The following is a 13,603-nucleotide window of genomic DNA, read 5'->3' on the forward strand; positions in this document are numbered from 1 at the left end:
ATACTAACTCCTTCTAAAATCACAAATACTTCAACTTGCTGATATAGTTCACCTTCAAACAGCTAAAATAATGCATAAGGCTAAAAATAATAAGCAATTAGCTAAAAATGTCATCCAATACTTCTCTACAAGAGAGGAGAAATATGATCTCAGGGAAGAAGTACATTTGAAACACTTCTATGCTAGGACTACGTTATGCTAGCCATAGCATTTCAGTATGTGGAATCAAACTATGGAATGGATTGAGTAAGGAAATCAAACAATGCACAACGATGAGCCAATTCAAGAAACAATACAAGCAGTTGATGTTTGCTAAATACAAGGACGAAGAGTCTTGAACCAGTCATGATGTGCTATATATATCACTATATTGACACTTACTATGGTACCCATTATGGCATTGGATGCTCATATCACCGAGTACTTCAGTACGTGACAAAAAATAAAATAAAAATTAAAAAAACCCAATAATAAAAAATAATAAAATAAAAATTACATTAATTAAAAAAAACTAAACAAAAAAACTTAAACTATATTAGGAAAGCAGGAAGTGAACAAATGTAACAGTTAGTGATTGTAAAAGTACCAGATGGAGGGGTAGGATTTAATAAGCTTTGCTTCTTCCTACTCATTTTGGACATGTGGAACTGGGAACTGATTATGGGATGCACTCAAATGGAATCTGATGCATGTTCAAATGAGATGAAACCATTACCATTTATATTTACCTCGGCAACCGCACGGATTAAAAAAAATAAACATTAAAAATAATAATAAATAAAAAAAAATACAATTATTGTAATTTTAATAATTATATATTTAAATTTTAAAATGAATAAATAACAAAAAATAATAAATACCAAAATAAAAATGTATTTAAAAATTCAAAAAATATATTAATATTAGGAAAGCAGGAAGTGAACAAATGTAACAGTTACTGATTGTAAAAGTACCAGATGGAGGGGTAGGATTTAATAAGCTTTGCTTCTTCCTACTCCTTTTGGACATGTGGAACTGAGAACTGATTATGGGATGCACTCAATTGGAATCTGATGCATGTTCAAATGAAATTAAACCATTACCATTTATATTTACCTCGGCAACCGCACGGATTAAAAAAATAAAAATTAAAAATAATAATAAATAAAAAATAATAATACAATTATTGTAATTTTAATAATTATATATTTAAATTTTAAAATGAATAAATAACAAAAAATAATAAATACCAAAATAAAAATGTATTTAAAAATTCAAAAAATATATTAATATTAGGAAAGCAGGAAGTGAACAAATGTAACAGTTACTGATTGTAAAAGTACCAGGTGGAGGGGTAGGATTTAATAAGCTTTGCTTCTTCCTACTCCTTTTGGACATGTGGAACTGGGAACTGATTATGGGATGCACTCAATTGGAATCTGATGCATGTTCAAATGAAAAAAAATTTAAAAATTAAAAATTGTTTAAAAAATAAAAACAAATTATTTTAAAAAAGTATTATTTTTTTTATTATTTTAAAAATATATTTTAAAAAATTAAAAATGTATTTAAAAAAATACAAAAATTAATTAAAGAAATAAATAACTTCAATTATATTAGGAAAGCAGGAAGTGAACAAATGTAACAGTGATTGTAAAAGTACCAGATGGAGGGGTAGGATTTAATAAGCTTTGCTTCTTCCTACTCCTTTTGGACATGTGGAACTGGGAACTGATTATGGGATGCACTCAATTGGAATCTGATGCATGTTCAAATGAAATTAAACCATTACCAATTCCTACTTTGTATCGGCTATAAAATGGGCACATGTCTGAAAGTCGTAATCTACGCAGTAGACAAGACACAGATAGCTGTGGAAAATGTAATCGCCACTCTGTATGACATAAAATGTGCTTTAGAAGGTCATAAACAGGTTTAATTAAGAAAATGTAGAATTTATATTTGAAATAAGAAGTCCTAGTTGGTGGAAATTCACTTAGCACGGTTTGGAACCAATTAACTGTGATAAATGAAGGCTGACGCCATGGTCTCGCCACAGACTCACCCATAAAACCTCCATCCTGGTGCAGACACACGGCGGTGTCCAGCAGGACCTCCAGCCTGCTTTGCATCTGCAACTGGCAGTGCTGACTCCTCCTCCAGTGCGAATGGAGCTCCTGGGACGCAGCCCTAATACAATCCTGCCAGCTTTGCCCCTGCTCGCCTCTCAGATGGAGCTGCAAAGTCGGGTCTGAACCCCACTCATCAGTCAGGGGCCTCAGGAGCTCCACCGTTTTGAACATTGCTGCCAAAACCTGGTGAAAGGTTTGCTGTTATTAGTTCTGCTGACAATGAAATTGAATCATCTTTATTTAAAAAAAAAAACTCACCTTGCTGTCTAGAAGGGTCTGATATCCTCCTGCGTGGGGCACCAGCTGCCCAGCTCGGATGCTCGCACCTGCCACTCTCACCATCCGCCCACTGAGAGGCTCGATGAAGGACTCTCCCAGCAGGACCCCGTAAACTGGTAACACAACTCCTACACAAGCATTCTAAGCTCGTAATCTCATCAAAGTGTTTGCATTGTGGTCACTCGCAAGAACTACGAACCCGTCACTGGATCAAGACTGACCCCAACAGTCAGCACAACATTCCCTGTCTGGGAATCCAGAATGGGGTAGCCCGCCTGCACGGGTTGCAGCAAACCGGTGATGGGGCAGATGTGAGTCTTTCCCAAAGGGTAAACCAGACCGGTTTGGGGGTGGATGGTTACAGCTAGAATGGGCACTGGGACCCCTGTGTCTGGGTCCGTCATGGGCGCACCCAGCTGCAGTTTCTGGCCCGGTCGGAGGCCACTGAGTCGGAAGCTGTGCAGAGGCTGGTTTGAATGGCAAGAGGTCGGGTATGGAACAAAGGGGATAAGAGGACTCTCCCATTTCCTGTTGTCTTCTTGTGAGGACAAAACAGAAAAAGTTATTCTCTTTATTATATATTTTTGTAGTATGTGACAAATAATAGAAAACACCTAGCATGCTAACTGCGTTGTATGGGTCCAAAACGCATTATTTCAAAATCGTTAATCTTAGTAGCTAAACTTTGTCAAATTGCTACCATTAGCTAGCAACAAACATAATTAATCCATGTGCAGAGTTTACATCAGGGGTCTCAAAGTGTGGGCCGTGGTGGTATTGCAGGTGGACCATGAGAGGTCATTAAAAATATGATTCATTTTTGTAAATATTATTTTTTAAAATTGTTTTTATTCTAAAATATTTATGGCTCAATTAAAAATTAATTAATTCTGTCTAGAGTGTACACCACATATTAAAATTTTGGGCTTCCTTTAACCCCCTGCTTTCATTTCAATCCTGAATCTTAAAAATAAAAATAAAATAAAATAATATTTACAAAAATAAAAGAAAAACTATTAAAAAAAGAAAAGAAAAAAATAATTTAAAAAATAATAAAAATAATTTTAAAAATATATAAAAATAATAAGGTAAGTGCTCTGACGCAGCATTTTGTCTATGTACTGTTTATAGGACAAAAGTGGCCATTTTTCAGCTCAATAAAAATAAAAGAAAAATAATAAAAAAATAAAAGAAAAATAATGAAAAAATAATACAAATAATTAAAAAAATATAAAAAATAATTAGGTAAGTGCTCTGAGAACGCAGCATTTTGTCTATGTACTGTTTATAGGACAAAAGTGGGCATTTTTCAGCTCAATAAAAATAATAAAAAAATAAAAGAAAAATAATGACAAAAATAATTAAAAAATAAAAAATAATAAGGTAAGTGCTCTGAGAACGCAGTATTTTGTCTATGTACTGTTTATAGGACAAAGGTGGGCATTTTTCAGCTCAATAAAAATAAAATAAAAAGAATAATTAAAAAAATAAAAGAAAAATAATGAAAAAAATAATAAGGTAAGTGCTCTGAGAACGCAGCATTTTGTCTGTGTACTGTTTATAGGACAAAAGTGGGCATTTTTCAGCTCAATAAAAAATAAAAATAATAAAAAAAAGAAAAATAATGACAAAAATAATACAAATAATTAAAAAATAAAAATAAGGTAAGTGCTCTGAGAACGCAGCATTTTGTCCATGTACTGTTTATAGGACAAAAGTGGGCATTTTTCAGCTCAATAAAAATAAAATAAAAAGAATAATTAAAAAAATAAAAGAAAAATAATGAAAAAAATAATACAAATAATTACAAAAATAAAAAATAACAAGGTAAGTGCTCTGAGAACGCAGCATTTTGTCTATGCACTGTTTATAGGACAAAGGTGGGCCTTTTTCAGCTTTTCGAGTGGGCCCTGAGTTGGTAAAGTTTGGGAACCCCTGTTGTAGGGTATAGCAGAAGCAAAAGCATTTTATTTTTGTAAATACCTTTTTTTTTTTTTTTTACTTGGTGCGGCCCAGCCTCACCCAAACCCTAGCTCCAGCGGAGACCCCTGATTTAGAGTGTATTCTGACTTTTTACCTACCTGCGCATGAGTCAGTTGTAATCACCAAAGTGGAGCTTTCAGGGTCGTAGGCAACGTTTCCAGCGATGGGCAGAACACGTCCCGTGTGCGGATGAAGGAAGAAACCAGGAGGCACCGCCATGGTGCGGCCGCTTGATAAGACCATATGGCTGTGGGCCTTTGGTCTTATAAGTCGTATCACTGCATCGTAATAAAGCGGGCAACCGTCTAACGGGGAGCCATCAGAACCTGCACAGATCATTACAAACGTCGTTGATGTTGCAGTACACGCTTTGACTAACAGATGGTGCTGTTTCTTTGCAGCTCACCAAGGAGAGCATCCTTATTGAGCACACACCCGGAATCAGGACACAGCAGCTTGGCCCCTGTGCCTTCACCCAAGAGACCCCAGGCTCCCTGACGCTGGCACTCTGCTGACACCAGCCCCCCCATCTCAGTCACCAGGGACCTCAATCGCTGGGTAAAACTAAGCATAGAAAAAGAACAGCCCATAAAACAGAACAGATTTACTCGGTAAACAACAACATACTATTGACGGCGGTGCCCGTATGACGAGTGGTTGTCGGCGTGGATCTTGCCCAGTATTCTGGTGCATTCTCGAACATGAGCCGTGAACACACTGTGGACCCTCTGCTGGGCCTGCTGCTCCCGTCTCAGAACCTGAGAAACGCCAAGAAAATCAACTACTGTAAATTCTGCACACTAAAGCATGAAACATAGGTGTGTGTGTGGGGGGGGGGGCGACCTGGAGCTGACTGTCAAGCAGGGTCCTCAATTGAGTGGCCAAAGACCTCCTGCGGACCACCTCCTTGTCCACTTCCCTCCTTGTCTTCTCATGACCATCCACCATGTTCTCCTCATTCAACAAGCGTGGGTTGAGAAGACGCAGTTTGTCTTGAACAGCCTGGTAGAGCTCCTTTACCTACAAAACCAAACCATATGTTCAATAAAACTAGCCACGGTCCAGCATAACTATCGGATCTCTGAGGCTTATTTATTTAAATTTGTTGAAAAACAATACTATACGGCATCTTTAATAAGCATAAAAAGTGGCATAGCAACTTGTAATATAAAATGTGTAACAGGATAGCACAGACAACAGAGAGGCACGCAGGATTTCACATCTCCTTTTACATCTTTATCGTTTCGACCGTCCTGAGGGCTGTAACAATAACCACGACTTTGGAGGACAAACAGGAAGAAAACAAGAGAGATACAGTAGAGAAAAAGGAGGAAGAGAAACTGAGAAGTGATGGGATTATACCAGCGCTTGTGGTAAAAGGGTTCTCACGGCAGTTTTATACCTTCATCCTAAATGCTCTAAAATGATCAGTACAGTGAAGCATCCACAACTAGTTTCGTGAACTAGAAAGTGAAGTTAAGTACTGTATAGTACAAGTCAAATCAAGTAAAACTTACACCAGATCTCCATGGAACATCAGCGATTCATAAACGCACCCATAAAGAACCGCCTAAGAACCGCTGATGTACATCAGTAATTTCTCTTTTCAGACCGGAAGATTTCCCCCAAAAATGAAAACAGCTAAGGTTGTTCCAATTTTTAAACATGGTGACAAACATCAATTTACAAACTATCGACCAGTCTCCTTACTACTACGATTCTCCAGAATTCTTGAGAAGCTATTCAACAATAAGCTGGATACATTTATTAATGCGAACAAATTACTATCAGAAAGTCAGTATGGAATCAGAGCTAACATTTCTACCTCCATGCCACTGATCAAAATTACGGAGGACATCACTAACGCTATAGATCAGGGGTCTCAAACTCAATTTACTTGGGTGCCACTGGAGCTCGGGTCTGGGCGAGGCTGGGCCGCATCAGGTTTTCCAAAAAAAAAAACGCATTTATTAAAAACAGAAAAATGAATAAACTTTGCTTTGGTTTTGATTTTCTACAAGAAAAGCTCTGATAAAACATTCCACTGTTCTCAAATATCTTACTTTTTATTTTTCTACACAAAATAAGATGAAAAATAAACAAATCAAGAATAAAGAAAATCAATCAATCAGTAATAAATATAATAATAAAAGGGCAAATAATAAAAACTTAAGAAAGCGCATATAGTTGGTGGGTAGACAAATGATTTTTTTCAGATTAAAATGAACAAAGCATTATTAGAGCCCTGTCGACATGACAAAACATGACTATAGTCACATTTATACTCTATATACAACATATTGTGCAACTGCAGGGTCTTGAGACACATGCTAACTCGCAAACTAGAGAGCTAGCGACCTAAACGGTAGCCTTCAAGTTATTTCCTTTCAACTTAAATAGCCAAAAACTTACCACTTCCACAAGGATAGGGAGGATAACTATTAACAGTTATTTAACCTTTAACATGAAATGAATCAAACGTAATATTTTTTTCTGGGTACATGATACCATACAGCATCCATATCAAACTTGCACGGGCCGCACTAACATTAAACTTTCATATCAAGGCGGGGGTCTCAAACTAGTGTCCTGTGGGCCACATTTGGCCCGCGGGCCGCGTTTAGAGACCCGAGCTATAGATCATAGGAAGTGTGCAGCCGCAGTATTCATGGATCGGACAAAAGCCTTTGATCCAATCAATCATGACATCCTAATCACTAAATTAGAAAGGTACGGAATAAGAGGATTAGTTCTGAACTGGGTCAAAAGCCACTTAGCTGACAGGAAGCAATACATAAAGCTAAAAGAATACACATCTGCAAGCTCATATATTACGTGCGGAGCTCCACATGCATGTCAATGCAGACCTCGGTGGTGAGTTGTCCCAGCCGAGTAGTCACCGTCAGGCTGTGTTTGAGCAGCAAGCTGTAGAAGGTGTTGCTGCTGAAAGCCTCCAGATCCACCTGGTGCTCATAGTCCCAGAACTCCTCCGACGAGTCTGCTCGGAGCCAAACGATAAAGATATTTAATGCACTGGAGGACTGGACATTGGTGAATGAAAACATGCTAATATGCCCCCACAGTCATAAAGGTACATAAAAGATAATGTAACATGGTTTAAAAACTATTTAAAATGTGTATATAAATATGTTTAGAGCATTTAAGAGTAGTAATAGTTCATGTCATACATATAAAATTCAGTTGTAAAAGAAAAAAAGACACCCTACTATGTTTGTTTCTAAAATAACCATATCTCCATTGTTGGCGTTTGGGTGTAATACCGCAAGGTCCACTAGGGGGTGCTAGCAGCGATGGTGGTATAGAGTAGGTGACAAAACCACAGAGGAAGAAGAAATCCAGCGGGTGAATATACGCCAAGTCATCGTGGATTGTCTTCCTTATTCTGTACCACAGGTTAGTATTAAGTAGAGATAAATTATATTTTAACGGCTGTAAAGAGTTTAGACAGTTGTTAGAGTAAACAGCTGACTGCAAAATATTTGTTACAAAATGTTTTGTAGAGCATTTGAACATAAGCGAAATGGCTAATGCGAGCCAGCTTTAATGTACAGTTAATAGCATGAAGCAGGCTAATTGAAATATGTGAAATGTGTCTGGAAACAAATTTGTAATTGTTGATGTAATTATTTTACGATATCTGAAGTGTTGTTAATTTTGAGAGGAAGAATAAATCCTAAGGGTGAATATATGTGAATATACGTCAAGTCTAAAATAACCAAATCTCCATTGTTGGCGTTTGGGTGTAATACTGCAAGGTCCACTAGGGGGGGCTAGCAGCGATGGTGGTATAGAGTAGGTGACAAAACGACAGAGGAAGAAGAAATCCAGAGGGTGAATATACGTCAAGTCATCGTGGATTGTCTTCCTTATTCTGTACCACAGGTTAGTACAAAGTAGAGATAATTTATATTTTAACGGCTGTAAAGAGTTTAGAAAGTTGCCAGAGTAAAAAGCTGACTGCTAAATATTTGTTACAAAATGTGTTGTAGAGCATTTGAACATAAGCGAAATGGCTAATGCTAGCAAGCCTTAATGTACAGTTAATAGCATGAAGCAGGCTAATTGAAATATGTGAAATGTGTCTCTAAACAAATTGGTAATTGTTGATGTTACCATCTTATGATATCTGATACAGATAAATGAATAGACGTTTCTCTAGTACGTCAAATCCTGACAGGGGTATGACAGAAAATTAATGGGGCAACTTTAGGTTTGGTAGATTTTTAAGGGTCTACATCAAAAACAATGCAAGCATTTCCATACTGTATCAGTTTTCGATGCACAATACCTTGGATGGCTTGGATGTGAGGTAATGGCCAATGAAGTCACCTGACATTTGAATTGTGGTCTTGCTCTACGGCGGTTGCACAAGCAGAGCTTTTTAAGCTTGCAGTTGATCGGGTGTGGGTCGTAGTGTTACATAAGCGGTCACAAAAGCCGGAAATCGACTGTTCTGTGCATACACGAACGTGGATGTGTTTATAGTGGCGTGGGTTCACATGGAGATCATGGTTACGTAACGCAGTGGCCTCCACGATGTTCAAGGTGTTGTGAGTGTGCGTACCCGGCTGAATGGAGCCGAGCGTCATTCTGGCTTGTTGTTTTCGATGAATCTTCATTCGGGAGATCACCCTTGAGCCCTTTGACGCATAGTCGTCCATGTGGTACGTCATCTGCTGGATGTGATACTGAGCCCGGATTGGCTTCTTCTCCGGCCAGCCGTACTCGTGGAAAAGGATCTAAAATATGGGAGCAAAAAACAAATGATATTTTATTGTAGGTTCCTGTGCAGAAATATATGTACAGATCCTCGAAGATCCTCTTCGTGACTGGAGCGCTTTGCTGTTTTTCAAGAAACCTCGGCGATCTTCATTAATCTGTTCTGACAGGTCGGATGAAAACCAAAAATTTTCACAAACGAAATAACTTGCATCTAATTAATTACTTCACCCATTCAATTAATCAGACACTCAAAAATATTAACCAAATAAACATTTTACAGTTGTACAAAGCAAAGCACAGTAATTATAAATGCTAACTAATTGTTGATGCAAACTTCCCATATACCCGACTGTGGACAAATTAAATAGTGTTTCTCGTTTTCTTCATTAAATTGCCAGCACTTTCTTTGGCCCCATAGTGGGTTATTTATCCATCACACCCAACAATAATACACAAGCTGCCTTGTGGGGCGCTCCATTTCATGTATCAATACAGTGCAGAGCCAACTAGTCCAGGGTGTACCCCGAGTCTCGCCCAAGTACAGCTGGGATAGGCTCCAGCATATGTACCTGCGACCCTAGTGAGGCATAGAAGATGGATAGATTGATGGATAGTTACAGTGCAGAGGAAACAGATGAGTTTATTATGTGTCATTACACAAAAACTGAGATTGTTCGAAAACTGAGGCAAGACTTTGGTGCAAATTTTGGACGTAAATCCAATAATACCGAAACTACAGTGTTTGATTGCACTGCAAAAAAACACAACTCAACTCAGTGTTCTCAATTAGTTAAAAAAATTTGAATTAAAATATCAAATGTGATTTTATATTCAATAATGTAGTACTTTTAGGGCTGCACGGCGGGCGAGTGGTTAGCGTGTAGACCTCACAGCTAGGATATCCGAGTTCAATCCCACCCTCGTTCAGCGGTAGAAAATTAATGAATGAATGTAATTAAAATATTTAAATGTTCTGATCATTGGAAGTCTTTTATTTTGAAATGACTGCATGTATCAACTTTCAAACCAACTTTTGTACTGAATTCACGGGCCTTAGATGTCTTGAGATGTCCATATTGAAAATCGCAGCATTATTACATCATGATGTCATCATTTATTGCCAACCTACCAAGACCGTCACACATAAACACAAGATGGCCGCAGCTCCAAACAAAAGTCCTCCGGTCACCAGCCAGTCGGGACGCAATAAGAGGTTTCTTCTCTTCCTAATGCCCACTCTGGTCATGTGACGAGGAGTCGTGGAAAAAAAGGGCCCGGGTTCATAGCACTGGCCGCCTGCAGGCATCACCCGTACATACTAAGTGGAAGCAGAACATAGTATTTCAATGAGTTATGACATTAAAAAAAACATATTTCAATGAACACCTCACCAAATGCTTGTGCTGATGGCTGTTCAGTGTAAACACATAAACTCCAGGCTGGTTAAAGATGACTGAAAAGAAGCTGGGGGGTGTCGAGGACAGTGTCAGCTCTGCTTTGAGTTTTCTAAATGCCCCCCAGTCGTAATCGGGGTTGGTGTTGTACAGATTATCACTACCAAACAAAAAAGAAGAAGACATGTCATGACGGATGTCCAGTAAGATGTTTGACACCTCGGGTGGCTTACATATCATAGTGAGGATAGTGCTGAGTGCTGACAGTGAAGAGGAGAACATCACCCAGGTGGAGACACGCTGTCGGGTTCACAATTCCGCTCATCTTATTGGTCCAACTCTTGCTTGAATATCCAGCATCATAGCTGATATTTTCCGTTTTAGGGCTCCCCCACGAAATGGAAGAATCTAAAAAGAAATAATTTCATTTTCTACCGCTTTTCCTCACGAGGGTCGCCGGTGCTGGAGCCTATCCCAGCTGTCTTCGGGAGTGAGGCGGGGTACACCCTGGACTGGTTGCCAGCCAATCACAGGGCACACATAGACAAACAACCATTCACACTCACAATCATACCTATGGACAATTTGGAGCCGCCAATTAACCTAGCGTGTTGGAATGTGGGAGGAAACCGGAGTACCCACGCATGAGCATGCAAACTCCACACAGAGATGGCCGAGGGTGGAATTGAACCCTGGTCTCCTAGCTGTGAGGTCTGCGCGCCAACCACTAGACCGCCGTGTCGCCCAGAAATAATTTAATGTAATACAATTTTTCTGTTTATTTACACCATACAAGGTGGGAATTATTGTTAATAACTGGCAGGAGGAGCGATCCGATTGGTCATATGACACAAACATGCATTTGCGCATGTTGCGCAAGTTAGCAGTCATCCAATGAGGTTTGACTTATTGGATTATTTCAGACTTTTCTGTTTTTTTCTGCAATGTGAGGTGGCGTTCATTCATAACTGGCAGGAGGAGGGATCCTGTTAAATATATTAAAGTTATTAGTACATCAGTGCATAAACCAAGTAGTACCGTGATTTTAGAATTTTTTTGCGTCGTTCTGTTTATTTATTATGCATGGTGAATATTTTGAGTCGTTCAGTATATTTCTATAATAAAAGGTGGCAGTGTTCATTCATAACTGGTGGGAGTGATTTACTAATCATACCATGAGCTGTGTTTTAATATTAATATTCATTCCAAATGTTTTGTCATGCAAATCAAACCATTTTGTTTCCGGGCATCCTGCAGCTCGGTGAGTAAAAACAATTCCTCAAGTTCTTCTGGAATCCCGCTGAGGACTCCAAGAAAGCCTGCTCCTGCATTCCAAGAGGTGAAAACGTGAGAAACACAAATCAGGGAAGCGCGACAATGAGCAAGTGATTGTGCGTGATCTCCACCGCTTGTCTGAACAATGTAGACGGGGCGTGAAGAACGGAGCTGGCTGCTGCACTGGAGGATCCCGTGGGAGTCCCAATCTTTAAAGACTTTCTCCAGGATGACGCTGGAGACGCCCGACACCTGTATGTGCACAATAGCGGCTAGCGTTAGTAGGTCAGTGAAACACTAGAGAGCTTTCACTGTCGCTGCAGTGAAAACAATATTGCCATGAAGGCTTTGTGTTCATTGTCTTCCCATGTTTATTCTGGGATGGAATAACTGGAGCCATGGGCATGCAAAGTTCTTTCGGGGATTGACGTATTTGTTATTAAAGATCCTCAATTGTGGAAAATAAACAAGATGTTAATGATCTCGTAACAGGAATATGAGTACCTATTTTTCTATTTTATAGTTGATCCACTTCTGAGAGAAGATGTGCCAACATAAGGGGCATCCAAAGTTTGGCCCTGGGACCATCTGTGACCCGCGATTTGATTTATTGATACATACAATACCAAAAGTATTAGGGTTGTTTGATATTTTTTGTATATCGGTATACCGGTATAGATTCTTCCACTGATAAAAAAATGACAAACGTAAACAAACTGAGTTTATAATGATATACAGTATAAAATGAATGACACGCCTTTGTGTTTACTCTGTATTTACTCTGCAGACAAAATCATTATAAACACCGAACCAATAAATATTTTACAATTTGAGACAAATATATGTTATTATATGGCTGAAGCTTTGTAGTTTTTTATACAAGACTGTGCTGAATTTAAATTTTATATTGGAATATTGGGACATTTGCTAAGGTCCATATAGCCCAACCCTAAAACGTATAATTTAACAAAAAAAAAACATTTTAAAATCAATACTTGTTTTACAGGAAAAAGTCAAGATATCAAGAGAAAAAAGTTGTAATTTTATGAGCATAATGTAATATTCATTTATTCATTTTCTACCGCTTATCCTCACAAGGGTCGCAAAGGTGCTGGAGCCTATCCCAGCTGTCTTGGGGCGAGAGGCGGGGTACACCCTGGACTGGTGGCCAGCCAATCACAGCACATATAGACAAACAACCATTCACACTCACATTCATACCTATGGACAATTTGGAGTGGCTAATTAACCTAGCATGTTTTTGGAATGTGGGAGGAAACCGGAGTACCTGGAGAAAACGCATGCACGGGGAGAACATGCAAACTCCACACAGAAATGCCCGAGGGTGGAATTGAACCCTGGTCTCCTAGCTGTGAGGTCTGCGCGCTAACCACTAGACCACATGTTTTGTTACAAATGCAAATATTAAAAACGTTTCATAATCATTATTATAGAGAGCGATAATGTGGCTGAATGACAACAATCCTCCAAGATATTCATTGCAAGTTATAACAAACGCTTGATTGCAGTTGTTGCTGCTAAGGGTGGCCCAAACAGTTATTAGATTCATGGGGCAATCACTGTAGTTATATTTATATGAGTTTGATGATCTGAAATATTTAAGTGGGACACTTTTCACTCGTTAAAATGTTAAAACTTTGCCTGTCAAGGTGAGGAATTTAAAAGGAAGACGTCAGCAAGTGTGAGAAAACACTCGATTTTGGAGGTTCCACTGTTACATTCCACTGTTATATTCAAATATGTCGACTGTTATTTCACCATAACAAAAAGAATTGTGTGTTTAAATACATTCTGCCA

General features: G+C 38.6%; 1 protein-coding gene across 1 annotated transcript in view; it reads right to left on the reverse strand.

Annotated features, from left to right (window-relative positions):
- Positions 1-13,603, reverse strand: part of LOC131134908 (uncharacterized) — a 28,992-nt gene that overhangs the window by 9,824 nt on the left and 5,565 nt on the right. The window contains exons 5-17 of the mRNA XM_078792957.1: positions 11,743-12,037; positions 10,744-10,918; positions 10,508-10,670; positions 10,246-10,434; positions 8,959-9,133; positions 7,241-7,371; positions 5,217-5,393; positions 5,001-5,131; positions 4,780-4,937; positions 4,472-4,699; positions 2,590-2,928; positions 2,370-2,518; positions 2,045-2,294 (exon numbers count right to left, since the gene is read on the reverse strand). Coding sequence (XP_078649083.1) covers positions 2,045-2,294; positions 2,370-2,518; positions 2,590-2,928; positions 4,472-4,699; positions 4,780-4,937; positions 5,001-5,131; positions 5,217-5,393; positions 7,241-7,371; positions 8,959-9,133; positions 10,246-10,434; positions 10,508-10,670; positions 10,744-10,918; positions 11,743-12,037 — 2,560 coding nt within the window. The remainder of the gene's footprint in view (positions 1-2,044; positions 2,295-2,369; positions 2,519-2,589; positions 2,929-4,471; positions 4,700-4,779; positions 4,938-5,000; positions 5,132-5,216; positions 5,394-7,240; positions 7,372-8,958; positions 9,134-10,245; positions 10,435-10,507; positions 10,671-10,743; positions 10,919-11,742; positions 12,038-13,603) is intronic.

Source organism: Doryrhamphus excisus, linkage group LG8 (genome assembly GCF_037039965.1).
Source record: "Doryrhamphus excisus strain RoL-2023G ecotype Guam linkage group LG8, RoL_Dexc_Guam_v1.1, whole genome shotgun sequence".
Classification (NCBI taxonomy): Eukaryota; Metazoa; Chordata; class Actinopteri; order Syngnathiformes; family Syngnathidae; genus Doryrhamphus; species Doryrhamphus excisus.